At 39.6% G+C, this 19,347-nt stretch overlaps 1 protein-coding gene across 1 annotated transcript; it reads right to left on the reverse strand.

The window, feature by feature from the left end:
• Positions 1-589: 589 nt before the first annotated feature.
• On the reverse strand, positions 590-18,532 carry LOC106942960 (phosphatidylinositol 3,4,5-trisphosphate-dependent Rac exchanger 1 protein-like; the record flags this gene model as incomplete). The annotated part of the gene is made up of 7 exons (XM_015026315.1): positions 18,415-18,532; positions 17,278-17,400; positions 10,014-10,118; positions 6,186-6,287; positions 5,769-5,930; positions 977-1,110; positions 590-705 (listed from the first exon to the last, which is right to left on the reverse strand). Coding segments are annotated over exons 3-7 (556 nt in total), but the record flags the coding sequence as incomplete, so codon positions are not given.
• Between the last annotated feature and the right edge of the window lie 815 nt (positions 18,533-19,347).

The raw sequence follows: 19,347 nt of genomic DNA on the forward strand, positions 1-19,347 counted from the left end.
GCAGTTCCACTAGCTGTTTGCTAATTGCTGCTGGCTAGTCTGAAGGATCTGAGTGGGAGGAGCTGCTCTGAGAGGCTGAAGCTGAGAAGCTGCAGCTCAGAGGAGGAGCTGTGCCTTTGGTACACTCAGGCGTTTAGCACAACTGAACGGTTGTCATGGAGATTAAAGGATTTCTCAAACAAAACTCCAGGATTTTTTCTGATGAGGAAATAATATAACATGATGTAAAGCTCAAAATAACTGATCTTACACAACGCTGCCCCTTTACGTACGCAATTTCTTCATTTTGATTAAACAAAGTACAGTGGATAATTATTTAATTCATAATGAGACATCTGTTCCATGTTAAATAATCAGCCAGTGGAATTACAACTTTTTCATAAGCATAAAGGAAATACTGAATTAAAACAACTCCTGTATCTCGCTGAAAAGTTACTTGCAAGAAAGTTTGGTCTTATATTTTATATGGTCTAAGATATTTGCACTAAAAACAAAAATATTTGGTAATATTTTTAGTGTTTTTTCAGTGTGTTTAATAGGAAATGAGCTGAAAGTTTGGTTTAATGCATCCTGAGATACAAACACAAACCTGTTCCGTCTTCCACGTTTTCCACCTCCATCACCTCAGTGTTGATCCGGCCTCTGAACACATAGAGAGGCCCGTTGATGGACTTGGTCCTCTTGGTGGATTTCTTCCCAGACACTCTGTGAGAGGGGACAACACCGCGGTTACGCTCCGGAAGAATAAACACCAGAAGATGCCAGCGCCGTGTGCTACTTAAACAACCCTCTGAAAGCATGCAGACATCCACAGACCTCCACATGCTCCACATGCCCAGGATGTGTGCTTGGCTTGGTTCTCACATGGTAAATAATGAGTTCACATTAACGGGAATGAACCGTTTTTATTTTCACGTCTCCTCAAGTTTGGATGCTCTCTTGTTTCCTTTCACCAACACATGGTTTTGTTTCTCACCTGGACTTCCTTTTGCAGTAAACTAAAAGGTTGTCGAACAGAAAGAAGACGCGTTCCTGGATGTTGCCCGCCGAGATTTTCAGGAGATTTCCATGAAGGAGCAACTCCGTGCAGATATCAGTCAGGTTGGTTCCCTGCAGAAACAAGAAAAAAAAAGAAAAAACTGAAATAGAAGATTGAATCCAACACCGTCCAGTTCACTGTCAGCGAACGCGGTTTGTTTAATCTGAGGACAACTCTGCTGTGTGCATTCAAAACCAAAGAGTTCACAACCTCTACAGAACAATGTCAAAATTAATCTTTGACACCGAGAGCGGCTTGTTGACATTCTTGTTGTCAATGATAGGAAACACAGCTGACCCCACCAAAAACATCTGCTGACTTTTATAGACAAAGCTAAGATATTAACTGTTCTACGTCAGGATATGTGCGTTCTTACTAGAGAAAGCAAACAAAAAAAAAAACAACAGCAACTGAAGAAGAGCTGAAACATTAAAAAGAGTTGGAGTCCAGAGAAGAACTGTTCGTTTTGAGAGCTGAGCCTTACAGACTGACTCAAACAACCTTCAACATTTTAGATTCACTCACTTCACAAAACAAACTAAATCCTGCTGAGGCTGATGTTACTTTTTTGTCTTGCATGTAGACCAGACTGGAGTTCAACCTCATCTTACCAGAAAACCTTTTTAAATTTAGCTGAATCTCCTCTGTGGATTGTGGCAAATTGCAAAAGTGACTTCTTAGAGATTTTGTTCAGAAAAGGTTTTCTTCCACTGGGGTTCTGGATCTCTACAGCTCCTCAAGAGTTGGCATGATGGATTGAAGGTAGATAATCATTTCTTGGTAGTTTCCTCCGTCCTCTATTCATTATCAGAAGATGGAGTAAAGAGTATTCTGTGACATTCTGTGGATTCCTGTTTTATACTGTGGATTGCAGTTTTCAGGCTGATTACTGATCTTTAAAAGCCTGTTCATTCATATTTTAGCTGATAACCAATTTTTTTTGTCTGAAAAGTTGCTAAAGTGGCAAACATGGGGGTGACTGTTAATTAACTTTAACTACTTTTTGTACTTTTTATTTATAAATGTGTTGTAGTTTCCCTGTTTTGTATTTCTGTTTTTATTGATAAAATGAGTTAGTAGTTGAGTCATTTTAATCTTACTTGTAGAATCTTTGTTTGTTTTAAGCAAGACAAATGACTGATGTCCAGCAATGAAAGATAAAAACATCTGGCACGTTTAAAAAATGTTTAATTAATGTGCACTCTCCCTCCCGAATAAATTAAATTATTGTTAACTTGTTAACCGCACACATTCAGACATGACCTGGTGGGCAGGTTGGACAGTCAAGCTTCTCTCACAGCAAACAGTAGCTGATTTTAGACGCTTTAAGATAAGATTGGTTTCTCATGTGAGTATCGACCGATCTCCAAAATGTCAGGAAACATGACAGAGGATGCTGCAAACAGAGCAGAAATGCATATTTTTGACTCGAATCTCTGCAAGTGAATTTGGGGTTAAATGCTTTCTGCTTCTGTCATGCTAAAAGGAAAACTGAAAAGATGTAGCTAAAGCCTCTCAGCAGCTACAATCTAGTCTGCAGCCTCAGACCTTCACCGGATGTGATTGAGTCTCAGATAAAAGCCTTTTCTTGTAAACTACTGAATTAACCACAAGCTGCAAAAGGCAGGCCAGCAGCCTGTTACCATCATCAAACCCAGACCAGATGGGTGGAGAGAGATCGCTGCTAAAACATTTTAGAATGAAATTATTTGCATAAACTTCATGAAAGAGAGGTTTGAAAAACATTTTTATCTTAATGAAAGGCATAAAGTTACTCTCAGTGACCGGATCACCATAGCTTGGTGTTTAATCAGCCATTTTTTTTAAAGGAGGATGAACTGCAAAGCCATTTACTGTTAATAGGCGAGAAAATTATTTTTAGAAAGCCATTTTCAGCATTTTCACATGTTCAGCTGTGGACTGGAAATGGATTTCACACATTATGAGCCTGAGCAGCGCCTTCATTAACATGTTCCCTCCAAAGATGTGAATGGTAAAACTTTGTCTTGCAGAACTGAAAACTCAACAAAACCAGAAAGCGCTTAGCTCAACACATAAAGGTGCAAACTAACGACTGAATGTGTCAAAGCCAGGCTGCCAATAAGTTGGACAATCAGCATGAAAAACAAGTCATTACTCGTGGTTAAATGGTCCATTCCCTCCGGTTCATCTGGAACTAAACGTCTCCATGTGTGGACTCTGGAGCACACCGTCACCCCCTCCACCCACCCAGTTGACCTCGTTCCTGACAGATTCAACCCCCACCATGTCACCTAGACCTGCAGCCTCCATAAATCTAGTTTGTTCTCCAGATAGATTGAGTTTTTAAAGCCTTTATTTTAAGAAACAAATCTTCCTTATTCTCGCTGATGTTGAGGTCAACACTAAGTGGGATGGGGGGGAGGGCTTCCATCTCAGAAAAACAATTCAGATTCAGGTCTAACCACATTAAGTCCAGATATTAATGTGCCAGGCGACTTGCCTTAAAAAGAAAATTTCATTTTTTTTTATATCAAATTCAATTTATAATTTTAATCAAAAATGTTTTGACTTTCATTTCTTCAAACAAAATTACAAATAACATTGGAAGCTGTAAAACATGCTTGTCAAACAAGATGGCGGACCACAGGAGTGCTGACATCACTCTGAAATACCGAACAGATTTTCCTCTAATTAAATCTTCAAATCAAATAAATTCAGTTAATAGATAAAATTGATTAATTGAGTTTAATTGATTACTCTTCCATTAAGCACCTTTAGCTGTCCTTGAACAAATCAATCAAATGGATTGATCTCCAGGCTCTATAATGTGGAACTGCATGTGTTTGCACCAAAGAATGCATGTCTTGCATTCTGCAGCCACTCCTTCGATTAGGCCCATTAAGATGTAGCGGTGGAGCGTAAAGCTGCGTGTGTGTTCACACACAGCACATACAAGGCCTGGTCGGCACCACTGCTCCTCCATTATGGCTGGAGATGACGGGGCTCCAAGAGAGGCTGGAGAGGGGAGAGGAGACGAGGCTAATGCAGTTAGGTCAGGGCCTGCATGCTGGGGGGCCAGAGGGGGGCTGCAGGGTCGGAGTAAAGTGCCTGGCTGAGGTTGAAAAGAAACCAAAAATCTGAACATTTGGAGTTTATCTGAGGCTCTTCTCTGTACAAACCTGATGTAACTTGATGCTTCAGCTGCTCTTTGGGTTCAGTAACAGCATTGTTCTTCATTACCAGTCTGTAGGTTAGCAAATACTGTACCTACAATACAGTGATATGTTTCACACCAATTAATCAGATTAATTGATTATTGAAATAGTCATCAATGAATTGTTATCTGGATCATAGAGACTCATAAAGGCATTTTGATGAAAGACCTACACACTCAGAGCAGGGATTAAGTTAAAACTGTACAAAATGTAAATTAAGATGAAAAACCTTCTTTATCTGTAAATGTTTTACCCAAAACTCCTCAAGTGGTTTTATTTAGCTTCAACTGGTTCAAATAGTGTAAAAATAATCTCTTATTAAGCATGTTTAACTATCCTGTTATTAATCATTTAATTGAAAACCAGTAAATAGATTAGGCCTATAGTGTACTGATAAGCAAAACGGCTTTTCGCATGTTGATAAAAATATTTTTCAGCAGCAGATCCATCCTGTGCTACAAATGATCAAGAGTTCACTAAAGGAAAGCTTAGAATAGATTAGAATGTTTATTTTTTCACTTAAAAAGGAAATGAATTATTTGTTTATTTGTATTTTATAATGTATTTCTAATGTTGTATAAAATACACTTAAGTGGTTAAATGAAAAATTGTCAGAATGTGTCAATTTCTTTAATCAATTAATCAGCAGAATAAGCGATAGAATAATTGATTGCTAAAATAATTGTTAGTTGCAGTCCTAGTATTACCAATAATAAATATACAGAGATATCAGATAGGAGCCAAAACTGACATATTTTTACATATTTGCTTGCAGCTCTTTCAGTCTGCTGCTTTTGGGCAGAGCTCGTCCTTTTCTGAAGGACAGCTTTCATAATTCATTGTATTTCCCATGTCAGGTGTTTTGCTTATTTCTTTTGGATATTCAAAATGTCCTTCAGTTCCATTGATAAATGTTAGAAATTTAAGTTAACTGATCTATAAAAGGGTGTACTTTTCACTTGAAAATGGTCTCAAAACAACAATATTATCAATTATCACAAACATTTCTGGGAGAATTTATTGTCCAGAAAAATGTGTTGTTGTGACCGGCTTTGTGTAAAATAATGAAATGAGACAAATGGATGTTCAGATGAGGCGCATTCCAACTAAAGGTAGCACATATAAACTCCTCAAACATGGAGGTCTGCTTCTCGGGACTCTTCTGATTGGCCGGTGAGCCTGTTGGCATGCCCCCTCCAGCTGCCTGAGTGGGTGAACTGTCCCCAATGGTGCCACTTGAGACAAGGGCCCTGTTGTGGTGGTGAGGGAGGCGTGAAAATGCAGCAGACCCTTCAGACCTTTAGGTAAAAGCAGAGCATCATAATACCGTGGCTGTAAAAGTGGAGGAGTGATGTGGTAGTTAACTTCCTTTAACTCTAGCTGTCTTTGTTGTGGTTTTATTAAAAATTAATTTCTCCTTTCAGTTGCATTCATGACCAGCCTCTGAGTCTGAAATCTCAAAGATCTCAGTTTCCCTTCCAGTCCAGACCTCCCGCCCCAGTTGTGGCGGCTCAGCCTGCTCTTGTTCTCACCTCCCAGCCTTCGATGTGGGACTGCAGCTGCTCCAGAGCCTCCAGTTTCTCCATCTGCCTCTTGGTCTCGTTGATGTTGGAGCAGACGGCCTTCATGGCCTGCAGAGCCTCCTCCACAGCAGGGTAGTCTGCATGCTTCTTAGGAGTCCTTTTAAGTAGTTCCTATATCACAGAGAGAGGAAGTTCAGAAAATTAAGTAGATCCACTAAAAAAAAGCACAAAACAGAGTTTCAGGGAGGTTATTTAGGAGCATGACCTTTACCAGCCTCTGCTCCAAAACTACCACCAACGGCATAGGAAGAAATGTGCCCATCTAACCAAGTTTACAAATGAGTCATGACCTGAACTCAAACATAGCTGTTTGGTTTTCAGAATGTGCTGTGTGGTGCAGCGCTGCTGCAGCAGCTGCAGCCGTACCTTGAGCAGCAGAGGGTACTTGCAGATTCTCTGGATGGGAGTGAGAAGGTAACCCTCCAGGGGAATGTCTGTGCTCTTCTTTCCTCCCAACAGCATGCAGTGCTGCACAGGAAACAGAAGCAGAAACACGTTTCAGACTTGTGTTTTCTGGATTTGCATTGAAGCAATGACATAATTATTTAATGTGAAAAAACAAAAGAAGTGAGAGGAGAAGAAGAGCGCCGGAAAAGAGTCCAGCTCTGCGTATAGGATGTAAAAGTCTAGCTTGGTTCCTTCCTGTGTCGATTTTAAACAAATCTCTGCCAGGGCGAGGGAAGTTGATGGTGGAAGTGAGTTTAAGGTTAACGCTGAAAATACATCGCCAGGTTAGCATAGTCATAAAAAACAGCTATACTGCTACTATTTTTTTTTATAGTTTATTTGACAGAGACAGATATGAGACACACAGATCAGGACAATCTAATGTCTGCTGCACAGTGTTTATAGTCAAAGACCTGTGGACTAGCTGTGACTGATTCATGGTTCTTGTGAATTTAAAGATTCTTTAAAGCTGCAGAACTTTTATTAAAAATTATCTTCCTAACACATAGCAATTAAGTGTTACTTTGTGTTGGTGTCTCTTATAGAATCCCAATAAAAGTGAATTGAAGATTTGTGGTTCCAATGTGACTAAAAGTGAGAGGATCGAAATCTCCATCTTTCTAAGACGCAGTACCCTGTACAAAGTGTTAAACTGTTCTTTAAAGTGACTTGTTTTAAAGTTGTCTAAGATTTTCTTTAGACTTTCAAACCTTCAGACAAAGAAATCAGGGATGACTCGACTTGTGCACACATCACTGATCTAGTATAAGTTTTACAGCATTTAAAGATTTTGTGGATGTGCTTTGAAGTTGTCATGGGTAAAAAGGCTTTAATTAGTTAATTAGCTGCTGCTGTCATGTTTCACTTGGCTGTAGACGCCATTTACAGCAGTCAGTCAGGAAGCCGGTCTTTAGCAGATCAAAGTCTGAGAAAAGATTTAAATATGTTTTTATTCATAAGGATGTTGTTTTATGAGACATGCTTTTTACACCTAAAGGTAAAATGTGATTTCAGGACCAAAAAGCCAACAGATGTCTCCTGTTGTTAGTGTGAAATTATGTTGAATATGTTTATTGTTTTCTTTCTGCATCATCACAGAAACTGCATAAAGCAATTCTACAAATATCACAACTTTTAGTAATTTAGTAAAATTAGAAATAACCTCTAACTGTCTTTACCATGCAATTAAATGTTAATAAAATTTGTCATTTTCAGTAAATATAAACTCAATTCTTGAGATTTACCCACATCATAAGATATACCTAATATTTTAAAACAAAGAAAATTGACTTTTTAATTAACTTCTCCTGGAGTTTTGATTCTTTCAGTGAGACAGTCACACTTTGTCAGCCCTGATCAGAACTCCTAAACTTGATCCAGTCATTAGAACTGAACTCAGGTTCTGATCAAGGCGTTTTGGAATGATTGCCATTTTGATTCCCTGACTAAGCTGAGCTAAATCCAGACACTTTATTTTATTGAGTCATTTTGGATTTTATGTCAGCCGCACCCTGAGCAGCAGCTGAACTTTCTATATTTATGTGTGCAGCTTGCAGTACCTGATGACAGGACAGTGGCATTATGCTGCTGAACTTATCAGTCTGGGGTTCCTCTGGCAAATTGTTTTTCACCTTTTACAATGATGTTGACTTCCTGTTTGTGTCACGTGACCTGCTCTGTCAGCAACAGCTGTCTGGGCAGAAGAAAGCAGTGCAAAGAGCAGCTGACACACTAATTATTAGGGTTATGATGTTTAAAACAAAGAGTTTATGAAGCAGGAGCAGAATTAATTGTTAATGCATATTAACACTGTTGTCAAAAGGAAATCAAAACAAAGAGCTAACATGCTAGCAGTAGCCTAACACGGCACTACAGGATCTGATTTTGGCTGTGAGGGAAGGTCAGATATAAGGTGTTCTGTAGAAAACTGGACAGTGAGCCAAGTGGAACTGTGGTCTGGTATTTTACTGCACTTTAATGACTTTTCTTAAACTACAAACAAATCTTTAGCAATTATGACAAACACAATAACTACTGACACTACTATTACCAAAACTTAGCAAAAATCGTGACAATTATGATATAATTTTAAACTTCAGAAAATCTCGTCTTCCGTCAAAAGTGATGAAAAATACTTTTACAAAATCACAGAACCATTTAACAAACGGTAACCTATGAAATAAATCTTTTTCTCAGAGCAATTGAGCATTAATGAACTCTTCCCCAGAACCAGCTGAAGCTTCTGCTTCTTCGGAAGTGGATGAAGGTCAGAACTTCGATGGCCTTGGTTTCACTTCAGCTCGTCTTTAGCTGCCAGCCAGTGGATGGGAAGACGATCAAAAGCCAAATCAGATGAACCACTGAAATGTTCTCCAGAGGGAAGGAAGCCTGGAACTCACTTTGAAGCATTGTGATCACATGGCAATTCCTTTCAAACACAGCTGGAGAGGCTGAATGGAGTTGTAAAAGCATTTCTTAAAGAAAAAAGTCAAACTAACCTTTTTAATTTCTCTGATTTCTGCTGTTTTAAATTTTTCCCCTTCACACACCGATTCCTACTCTAGTTTCTACAAACTTCCTTTTCTCTCTCTTTGTCTTCATATTTGTAATCCACCAGCCTGAAGCCACCAGTCACTCCACTCATCCTTCTGACCTAATTTTCTTTCAACTTCACTTCTCTCCTAGCTCACAATGCCATTAGCTGTTCAGTTTGATATGCAATTTCAGAAGCTCCCATCACAGTTGAAAAAAGAAATTCACTAGCAAGAAAATTTACACTGATGACACATTTTTGGTGGCTAATTAAAGTTAAAATATATGTTTCTTCCTGTACTACTACAAAGATCCCTGCCAGGTCAACATGGAGTTTATTTCTTTATTTCAATTTAATTTTATTTGGCAGAATTCTGCTACACAGAAACACATTTGATAATCGTTTTGATGCACAGCCAGATGTTGAGTAATGGTTTTATTTTGGAAGCATCTGAATCATGCAGAACCCGACCGGTTCACAGCTGCTAATCTGGACCTAAGAGGAGCAGGAGGAAACATTTTAAAAATCCAGCGGATGCATCAGCCTTGATCCCCTGGATGTCATGGAAGCAGCCGGACTGTGACAGACGTGGGGGGCTCAGAGCTCACGGCCCGTCCAGAAACGGCTGCCAACAGTCCACAGCTGGCTGATCCCAGGATGGCTTCCCTGCCTGGGAGTCGGGGACCCCCCGCTCCCCGCTCAGGGCCCCCCGGCGCCATTTTAACTTCATTGTCCGGAGCCAGAAAGGTTTGGGTGTCAAAACATGGAAGCAGCTGGCAGAGGAAGCACTACAAGTGTAACAATACACAAAAATGTCCTTGACGACGGTTGCTTCCTGTCCAGGCAGGAAGAACCTCCTGACCTTGTTATGCTATCTGGCCTTTATTCAAGTGTTTACATGGAAATGGAGGTGATAGGAGTGGTGAAAACGAAGCAGGATTACGGAAAGGAGTCAGGATATTAACCAAATGTAGGTCAAAGGGAAAAAAACTGAAAAACATTTAAGAATATAGAAAGAACTACCCAAAGGAAAATCAGCTGTGAAGTCATCCAGAGTCTAACAAAAGTATTCACAATTTCTGAGTTTACAACCCCAAATTTTGATGTATTTTTATAATGAACAAAAAACATGCAAAAAAGAAACCTCAGTCTCCCCTCTGAATGAACAAACAAAAAAAAAGATTTGAAAAGAAAGAATATATATTTTATCTTACCAGTAGAAAGGTCCGTATGTTGGGAATCTTGTTGAGCTCCATCAGAAGTCGCAAAGCCTTCTCGTGGTTACTGCAGTACTCGCCGTAAACTGAGAAGCTCTGCTTCTGAAAACAGCAGAAAAGCAGCTTTTCAAACGGCCGCCCAGCACATTTCACCTGCTGGTTTACAACTCAAAGAATCAAACTAAATGGCAGGAAAGGAGCTGGGGCTTTCAAAGTGTTTTACAAATCAACTGTAACTGAAACTGCAATTTCATTGTCTTTGTGACAATGACAATAAATTCTTCTGATTCTGAATATGAAAAGTGAGTCAGCAATTACAGCTGCAAGTCTTCAAACATGCATATGCTCTGGGATGGAGAGCATATGCTGTTGGCAGTTTCTTAAAGTTTATCTAGAAATCCTCAATTGGATTTATGTCTGCACTTTGACTAGGCCTTGTTTAGTTATGTTGTTTTTATGTTTTGTTTTTTAAATGTGACGTCTTGAAGTGTACCACCAAATGTTAAGTTTTTGAACAAAATGCACTGAGAAACCTCAGAATGCAAAATTCACACACTCTTAATGCAAGTCATGCATTTATGCATGTTTACAAGATGTGGAGCGTTTTGCCATATCGCTGTGGGTTGGCAGACGCAGCTCTAAATCTGCTGTTGTGGTTTTCTGATTGGCTGATTAACAGTTTTTATTTTTAAGAACACATAGTGAGAGTTCCCTCAATCCAGACTGCCATCATTGTTACATTTATCAAAGTTCGACATCAGGTTAATAAGCAGTGTGCGTGCGTGTGTGTGTGTGTGTGTGTGTGTGTGTGTGTGTGTGTGTGCTGATGCTGTTACATATATTTGTACAAACAGGAAAGAACAATTCATCTATGTTTGTATAAAGGCACAGACCATGTGTAGATTAGAACAGCTGAAGCTCTCGGTGCCGTTTTGGATCAGAATCTTCTGCCAGACGTCGACAGTGTGCAATAAAGACTGTTTGCCCTTCATTGATTGTTTATTTCATTTTGGAAATATGTATTTTGAGAGTCTTATTGAGATCAGTTTTGTGTAGGAAGAAAGTAAATAAAATTAAAAGTTGCTGTTAAACAGAAGTTACCCTTTTTCATAAAAATATTCCAATCTTAGCACTTCAGATGTTTGACTGTAGCTGTGTTTCCTTTGACCATAAAGTTGTGCAAATTGAAATAACAAAAAATAAATTTGCTTAATGGAACCATAGCAATGCAAAAAAAAAAAAAAAAAAAAAGAAAAAAAATCAGTAGTCCATTTTGTGTTTTGTAGTTTTTATGTTTTTCAGACAATGTGCAGCTGAATCCACCAGAGCTCTCAGCATCACAGTTCATTAAAAGTTCAGTTTGTAATTCCAACACATTGAATCCACAACCATTCTGTAAAATTACCGACTACAGTTTTCCCAAAACGCTGCATATGTAGCCGCTCCCAAGTGGGCGGGGCTTATCTCTCTAATGCCTGAATAAGACGCAGATGACTCCTCCGATTGGCTGATAGATGATGAGCACCAGCCCACCATGGCTGATTTATGAATGCATCTCATGTAACTGTTTACATCCATTGTTTTCAATGGCTTATCGCGAGAACAAGCTTATTCACATGTGATTTCAATTTAATTTCTTATTTAATGGAAACACCACAAAATAGTTTTTTTGACATTAGCAAAACATAGACAAAGATTGGCACCCATTTGTAATGTAAGCGCAGATAGTGACTTTTAAATTGTGTTCATCAAACTCTTCAGGACAGAATATGCAGCTGAAGCTGAGAGCAGCAACCAGCTCCTGTAGTTTTAGATTTCACTTACAAGGCTGTTTCAGATGACAGTTTCAGTTTCTACATGTCAAGATTAGGATCCACTCTGCACATGGTTTCACATCCTACTAGCTACCTATACTTAATGGGCTTTAACCAGCAACAAGCTGTGCGTTCAGCTTCAGCCTGTACTGAATAATGCATGAATAATACATCTGAAGCGGCACCGTGTTTTCACAGGACCAGGTGTTGCATTTCTTCTTGTAACTGGATCTAAATGCCAGCCTGACAAAAGGTTCTGCATCCATTGCAGTCAGTGGTTTGTTGCAAAGCATGATGCCTCACCTAACATGAAAATGAGGAAGTGCTACATCTTGGGATGTTGTTTATTCATTTCTACTATGACGTACAGCAAACAGAAAAGGAGAAGTGGGAGAGAGGACGTCTATGAATGTTAGTACAAAAAAGTTTCAGGTTCCAGGTTTTATGCATGCCTGTATTTCTACACCAGGGATAATCAATAAAGGGTTGTTAAAGCCTGGACTGGGATGAGCGCTTCACATTCCTGGAAGCAAAGAGCCAAATATATTTGTTCTGAGCTTTATAAGGTGAATATTGGAAGGAAAAAATGTCATCATCTTGCATTTAGGTGACTGGCAGCCAATGGAAGACATGCCTGAAGTCTGATCACATAAGCTGTAAATAAATACTGCATTGGTTTCACATCGCTTACTTTGAAGTCCAGATTATGTCTCTCAAAATGTCCATAATATACATTGATTTACAAAACTATTCTTATTCCTTTAAGCATTTCACATTTTGACTTGTTGCATCCAAATTTTGTTGCATCCAAATTTTGGATGCAACAAGTTTTGTCACATCCAAAACTTGTTGGATGTGACATTTTGACACTTGCATCCAAGTTTTATGTGACCAAAACTTGGCTGCAACAAGTTTTTGTCACATAAAATCCTTTCCTCAGATTTTATGTGAGACAAACACAAAGTAGATCAGTGAACTAACAAATATTCAATGGTTTCCATCGATCCATCCAGGGTCGGGTCGCAGGGGCAGCAGCTTCAGAAGGGAGGCCCAGACTTCCCTCTCCCCAGCCACTTCTTCCAGCTCCTCCAGGGAACTCCAAGGCGTTCCTAGGCCAACTGAGAAACATAGTCCCTCCAGTGTGTCCTGGGTCTTTCCCATGGTCTCCTCCTGGTGGGACGTGCATGGAACACCTCACCAGGGAGGCGTCCAGGAGGCATCCTTACCAGATGCCCGAGCCACCTCAACTGGCTCCTCTCGGCGTGGAGGAGCAGCGGTTCTACTCTGAGTCCCTCCCGGATGACCGAGCTTCTCACCCTATCTCTAAGGGAGAGCCCAGCCACCCTGCGGAGGAAACCCATTTCGGCCACTTGTATCCATGATCTCGTTCTTTCGGTCATGACCCAAAGCTCATGACCATAGATGAGGGTGGGAACGTAGATCGATCGGTGAATCGAGAGCTTCGCTTTTTGACTCAGCTCTCTCTTCACCACGACGGACCGGTACAGCGTCCGCTTCACGGCAGACGCTACCCAAATCCACCTATTGATCTCCTGCTCCCTTCTTCCCTCATTCGTGAACGAGATCCCCAGATACTTCAACTCCTCCACTTGAGGCAGGACGACCCCTCTGACCCGGAGAAGGCACTCTGCCCTTTGGATTTGGAGGCACTGATCCTCATCTCGGCCTCTTCACACTCAGCTGTGAATCTGAGCAGAGCGCCATCTGTTTGTCTCATTTAGAAGTATTTGAGTGAAGGACATCAGAAGAGCCACACATTTCAGATTTTTTTTTCTAAAAAATATTGTTAAAAATTATGTACAGTTTTCTTTACAATTCACAACTATGGACAACAATATACATAGTGTTGCTTGAAAAACATAAAAACCCACAAAAATAAGAAGATGAAAAAAAATGGCGGTTGCTACAAGAAGAGAATCAATTGCTGCTGCTGCAGCACATGACTGTAAACCCAATCTGTGACTACTGCTATCCTGACTTGCTGAACTTGTAGTAACCTGGTCCAGACTTAATCATCCTTCCCATCTTGTTTTTGATCAGGCTCATTGTTTTGTGCCTGAGTAAAAACGAAACTTCTCCAACGTATTTCTCTTCCATGCGTCAAGACAACTACACAGTCGTTTCAGTCACCCTTAAAGTAGCTTATTTATGAAACAAGGGTCAAAAGACTTTATTTCTGTGGTTCTTCCTGAAGTCCAGGGCCGCTGTGAAAGACGTCACTTATACCAAGAATAACTCAAAGGCTTCGGCTGTTCCTTTGATAAACAATCTGTATTTAAATTCTTAGTCACTGGAATGTTTTTCTGGAGACTTGGATGGGAGCGCGGGATCTCACAGAGGGAAACACGTCGAGTCAGAGCGTAGTGGGCAAAGTTAGGGCAATTTAGAAAATGTAGACTGACATGACTGTTTGCCTCTTTCAGCCTCACTATATATACATGGCCCAAAATGGAGCAAACAATGGTGAAAAAACTCTTCGACATTAATTTTTTTTCATAATTGCACGGTTCTGTAATCCTGGAGATAATGTAAGCCTTAAGCAAGGGTTTTTACATCTCCTAAGTATTTACAAATAAAGTAAAATAAAATAAAAAAAATAGCTAAAATAAATAAACACATTTGAAATAAATTTGCCTCCTTCTGAGCCATCTCAGCAGCATCTGACTTTAAATAGCTTAGAATCTTCCCGGTTCTCTTCCCTCACTGTGGTGCTGTTGAACAATGCAGGAGGTTAATCAAATCCCAGTCATGGAGTTGACCTTTGGTGGAGGTCAAGGGCCGCGGTCTGAGGGCGGCAGACGGGCTGAGCGATTGGCTGAGAGGACTCAGCGTTGAAGGAGATGAGGGTCATGGAAGTGTAATGGATACGTGTGAACAGAGCTGCTCTGTGGGAAGCTACAACTCTGAATGGAAAAAGTGAAAATCTGGACAATGGCATGTGTGGCAAAGCTACAAAACCTGTAATAATTTCTACATAGTGAAACCAAAAAAGGAGAGTAAAAGTAAAAAATAAATAAATAAAAAAAAGACTGATCAGCATATGGAACGTCCTTCTGCCTCTTTATTGTTTAAAATTTCACCAAATGAGGGTTTGAAATTTTGAGTTACAGCCAAAAAAAGTGTTTTGTGAAGCCTGACTGACCTTTGTCCCCAGAAATCTAATCAGTTCATTGTAGAGTCAAAGTGGACATTCATGTCAGATGTAATGAAATTCCCTCCAGGTGTTTGTAAGATAACACATTCAAAGTCTGTGGAAGTTCAGAGACGCTCACCTTGACCTCTGACCCACAAAATCCCTTTAGCTTACCATGTAGCAATGGGGATTTTCCTCCTGCACAGTTAACGAACATTTGTAGCATATTTGAACATTCAAACAGGTAATTTATATCCTGCCAGAACTCTTTTCTGATCTCTTGCTAGCGTAGATCTACATTAGTTGGTATTTTCAAAAGCTGCCAAGGCTTTTTCTGAGATATGAATTGTTTTAAGGTGAAGGTCAGCTCTGGTTTTATGTCTGTGTTGGACTAACCATCAGCTTCAGACTGCAGGACCTTCACCTGCTCATAACCCAGAAATGTAAGAAAAGCTTGTGGATTGAAATCTATATTAAAACCAAAGTATTTCTCCTCAAAATGAGGTTTGTTCCCTGAATCGCAATCTGGTTGTTGTTCTAGTCAAAGCTAATGGTATGAGCCCCAGATCTGGTTGACTTCCTGTACCCATGTCTTATTTTGAAGTAAGACGGGAAGTGGTTATTGAGTCGTTGTGAGCTTGTGTGACAAGCTAGAGGCCACATGTCAGGTTGGCTGACGAAGAAGCCTCCTCTATTTTAAAATCTTCTAGGATGCACGTTGGACTCTCTATTTATGGGATTTTAGGATCGCTACAATACTTGAGACCTGCCATAAAAATGCTTATAACTGCATATTTTAATAGTTTAATTAGACACTAAATATGCCTCAACAAGCAGAAACCGTCTGGGAGCTAACACAGAAACTCATATGTGTCAAGTAGCACTGTGCTGAGGTGTTTGAGCTTCCAAACTTTCTTTTTCTTTTGAATATTTTAGAAATAAAAATCAGTGAAGAGTTGAATCTGTGAATACTGAACCGCGAGTAAAAAACAAACAGCTCTGCTAACCGTTAGCTGCTAACGGTGATAAAACTGGCATCTGTTTCACAATATCCTGTCATGACAAAACGGAAAGACCATTTTATGGTTTTTAAAAGATCTGGGAGGCAAACAATGCCTCTATTTTAAAATGTTAAATTCTTAAATTTTCTACACAGGTAATATGGGATTTACCTGAGTTCCAGTAAAGCAAAGCTCAAGATTTACGAAGTTTTATTATGTTTTCTAGCACCTTAAAATTAGATAAACAAAACATTTAATATTTGGAGACGTCAGGCTCTTTAATCAAACATATCCTCTATTTGGATTATCAGGTTTTTTCCTATAATACTGTTTAATTCGTGTTTAATAGTCTAATTGTGTGACCTGAATGCATCATAGCCTTCTTCTTTATAATATGTCAACACAAGCTCATCTCATAACCCAGAATCAACATCCTGAACTAGTGTTGATGTGTCTAACACCAGTCAAACAAATTAAAAGCTCTGCTGAAAAGATCAATTCTATTTCAGGTAAACCAAAATAAATTCTCATCTTTCAGTTTTTCCTTTTCCATTGTCAGCTGGAGAACAGAAAGACGGAAAACAGCATGCATTAATCAGTTCTCTAGCCTGACACCTCACACATGTGTGCAGGTACATTTTGATGAGCTAATTCTGTGACAGATATTAAATGTCATCCGTGCCACAACAGATTGTGTCTGACTGTGAAATGACTCCACAACAACGTTGGAGCGTCTCAGAAAAAGCTAAGCCCACCTGGTGATTCAGCGTGCTGCACTTGAGAAAGTAAAACTCAGGCTGTGTCTGTGCTCCTGTTGCCTGGGCAGAGAATACTGATGCTGGCATATTTTGCCCCTCAGTAAAAGTGAAGACAGATTATCAGAGGGACAAACAGAGGGGAGAAAGAAGGAGCTGGAGCCTGAGTGCCACCAGCAGGAATATTGTCCCCCTGGCTGAGTGACACACCATGTCTTCCTCCCCGGACACAGACCCTTCTTTGTTTGTTCCTGGGGGCCAAACGAGTTCATCCAGAGGGAAGCAGCGAGGGTGGGGTGAGCTAGTGTGTGTTGGACTTTCAGATAGCGATGGAGTGGCAAAAGAGGAAGACAGAATCACCAAATGATGAAGAATCGGTGCAACTGATTTGGTTTGTGGGGCCATGAGATAAAAAAGGAGTTTATGAAGGAAAAAGATATTTTGTGTTTTATGTCTGTGCTTTTGAATGCAGAGTTCATGTACGTGAGCTCAATCCATGTGGCCTTCTGCCGTCCTCTGCTTTCTGTGTGTACTTACAAACTGCAGGAACACGTGGCCCAGCGAATGGTTAGGATGAGGTTCAGGCTGCAAGCCGGCCTCCACAGCAGAAAGCACCTTTCTGTGCAACTCCAGGATGTCCTCGATGTTGGAAAACAGGATCTGCGTGTGGAAAAATGCAAAAAAGATGATGTGAAGGAAGGAAGATGAACAAAGGGAGGTAAGATGGACTATAGTAAATGTTTCGTCCGAGGATTTATGTGTGAGAATGAAGCCTGTCACAATAACAAACGTTACTAGATAAATTCCCTCAGAAATTATTGAGGTAAATGATAATATTGTTGTTTTGAGACCATTTTCAAGTAATATAATGGTAATTACATAACAATACAAGATCACATTGTCAAAGATCAATAAACTTTAAATTCTAACAAACATTTAACACTGGAACTTTAAGGCATTTTACATATCCAAAATAAATCAACAAAATTACAGAAACAACAAATAAAATGAATTATTAAGTCTTTATAATAAAAAAAAACAAAAACAAAAAAAACTTTTTGTTCCAGAAAATAGATAGCTGAGCCCAAAGCATTCAGTTTTTGGCAGAAAGAGAGAAAAGAGAAAATCAATTAATTATGTCAATGGAAATTATTGAGCCTGTTGTAATTTATCATGTGATCAATTAATTTATTGCTTATTACAATAAGCCTCAAGGGAACTGTGATATACTTTTTAAGTTGCGCACCAACTAAGCTTTTCATGGCTGATACCAATCAGCTGACCTGCCCATTATTTAAACTGATTCCCTTTTTTTAAGAACTATAATATCTGGGAAAATGTATTGCAGGTGCATAGATAGATTAGAGGTTTAAACCAGATAGAACATGAAGACATTACAATATTATGCCTGTTTATTCCTCTTTTTCTCATGTTTCAGAAATTAAAAAAAGTGCATCAGTGCATATGATTAATGCTTATACTAGTGCAAAATAATACAACTTCTTAGTTTGGATGAATCTTTGAATAGGATAAGAAATTGTCTAATTATCTACGTTTGGCCTGCTGGTTACTAATCACAGGTGATCAATGAAAAATTGGTTGATTCCGATTTCTGGCCAATCGATTGGTATATCTCAAGCATTGTGCATTTGTGTTGGGCTTTTGGGGTCTTACCTTGACGTGTTCAGGTGAAAGACACTGTTGGTCATCTGGAATTTGCCTGATTCTCTGAAGAAACGCCTGAAGAGAAAACAGAAACAGATACTTAAAAACAGAACATTTAATTTAATGTGAATGAAGAAACGCGGAGGCTCTCATAGGCGCCTGGGTCACTAAAACGAAACAAGACAGACTTCCTGCAGTCAGGAAGTCCAAGTGGGCCAACTCCTCGTTTCAAATGTGGGGCACATGTCTTTTCTTCTTTAAGGAAATGGACACTGTACAAACAGATTCTGTCAGAGGCTCTGCAGAAAGAGACACACACCCACCCACAAACACCCTCATCTGCAGAAAGTCATATCTCAGTTGTTTTCCTATTGTTGCACAAAACTATCCATTTAATAAAAATATGTTCAACACCTTTCCTCCTCCAGCAACTAACCGTAGGAATCTGATGCACACAAGTATCAGTCAAACCAAAATTACTGATTCTATTGCAGCATCTCTACAGAAAGATGCTGCAATAGAATCACATCAAGGTGAGCTTTAACTGTGCACGCATATGCTTTGATACCTACCAATCAGGACGTGACAAAAAAAAAGGAGTGAAAGGAAGTGAATCTGCAAACAGTTTCTTTTTTTCCATCTTCCTCATTTCACACTGTTTGACAGGCTGACCCTTCCCTCAGTCTGTCTCATCGCCAGACACAAATCGGATCTTAAAAAGGAGATGACATGGATCCCATAACACCTTCACCCCCCAACCTGCTTCTTCTTCCTGTTTTGTCTCCAGCTTTCAAAGCCTCAAGGCTGAAAATCAATATCCTGTCAGGTTCATGAAGGGAGCTGATGAACCTGGAGGCCACGGCTCCAGAGATGAATGGTAGAAGTGAAACTCAAGGTTATTGACCTTTTTACCTCTTATTTTGAGGCATATATATATATATA

Source organism: Poecilia latipinna, unplaced genomic scaffold, assembly GCF_001443285.1.
Source record: "Poecilia latipinna isolate Pla-1442-1.1 unplaced genomic scaffold, P_latipinna-1.0 Scaffold4726, whole genome shotgun sequence".
NCBI lineage: Eukaryota > Metazoa > Chordata > Actinopteri > Cyprinodontiformes > Poeciliidae > Poecilia > Poecilia latipinna.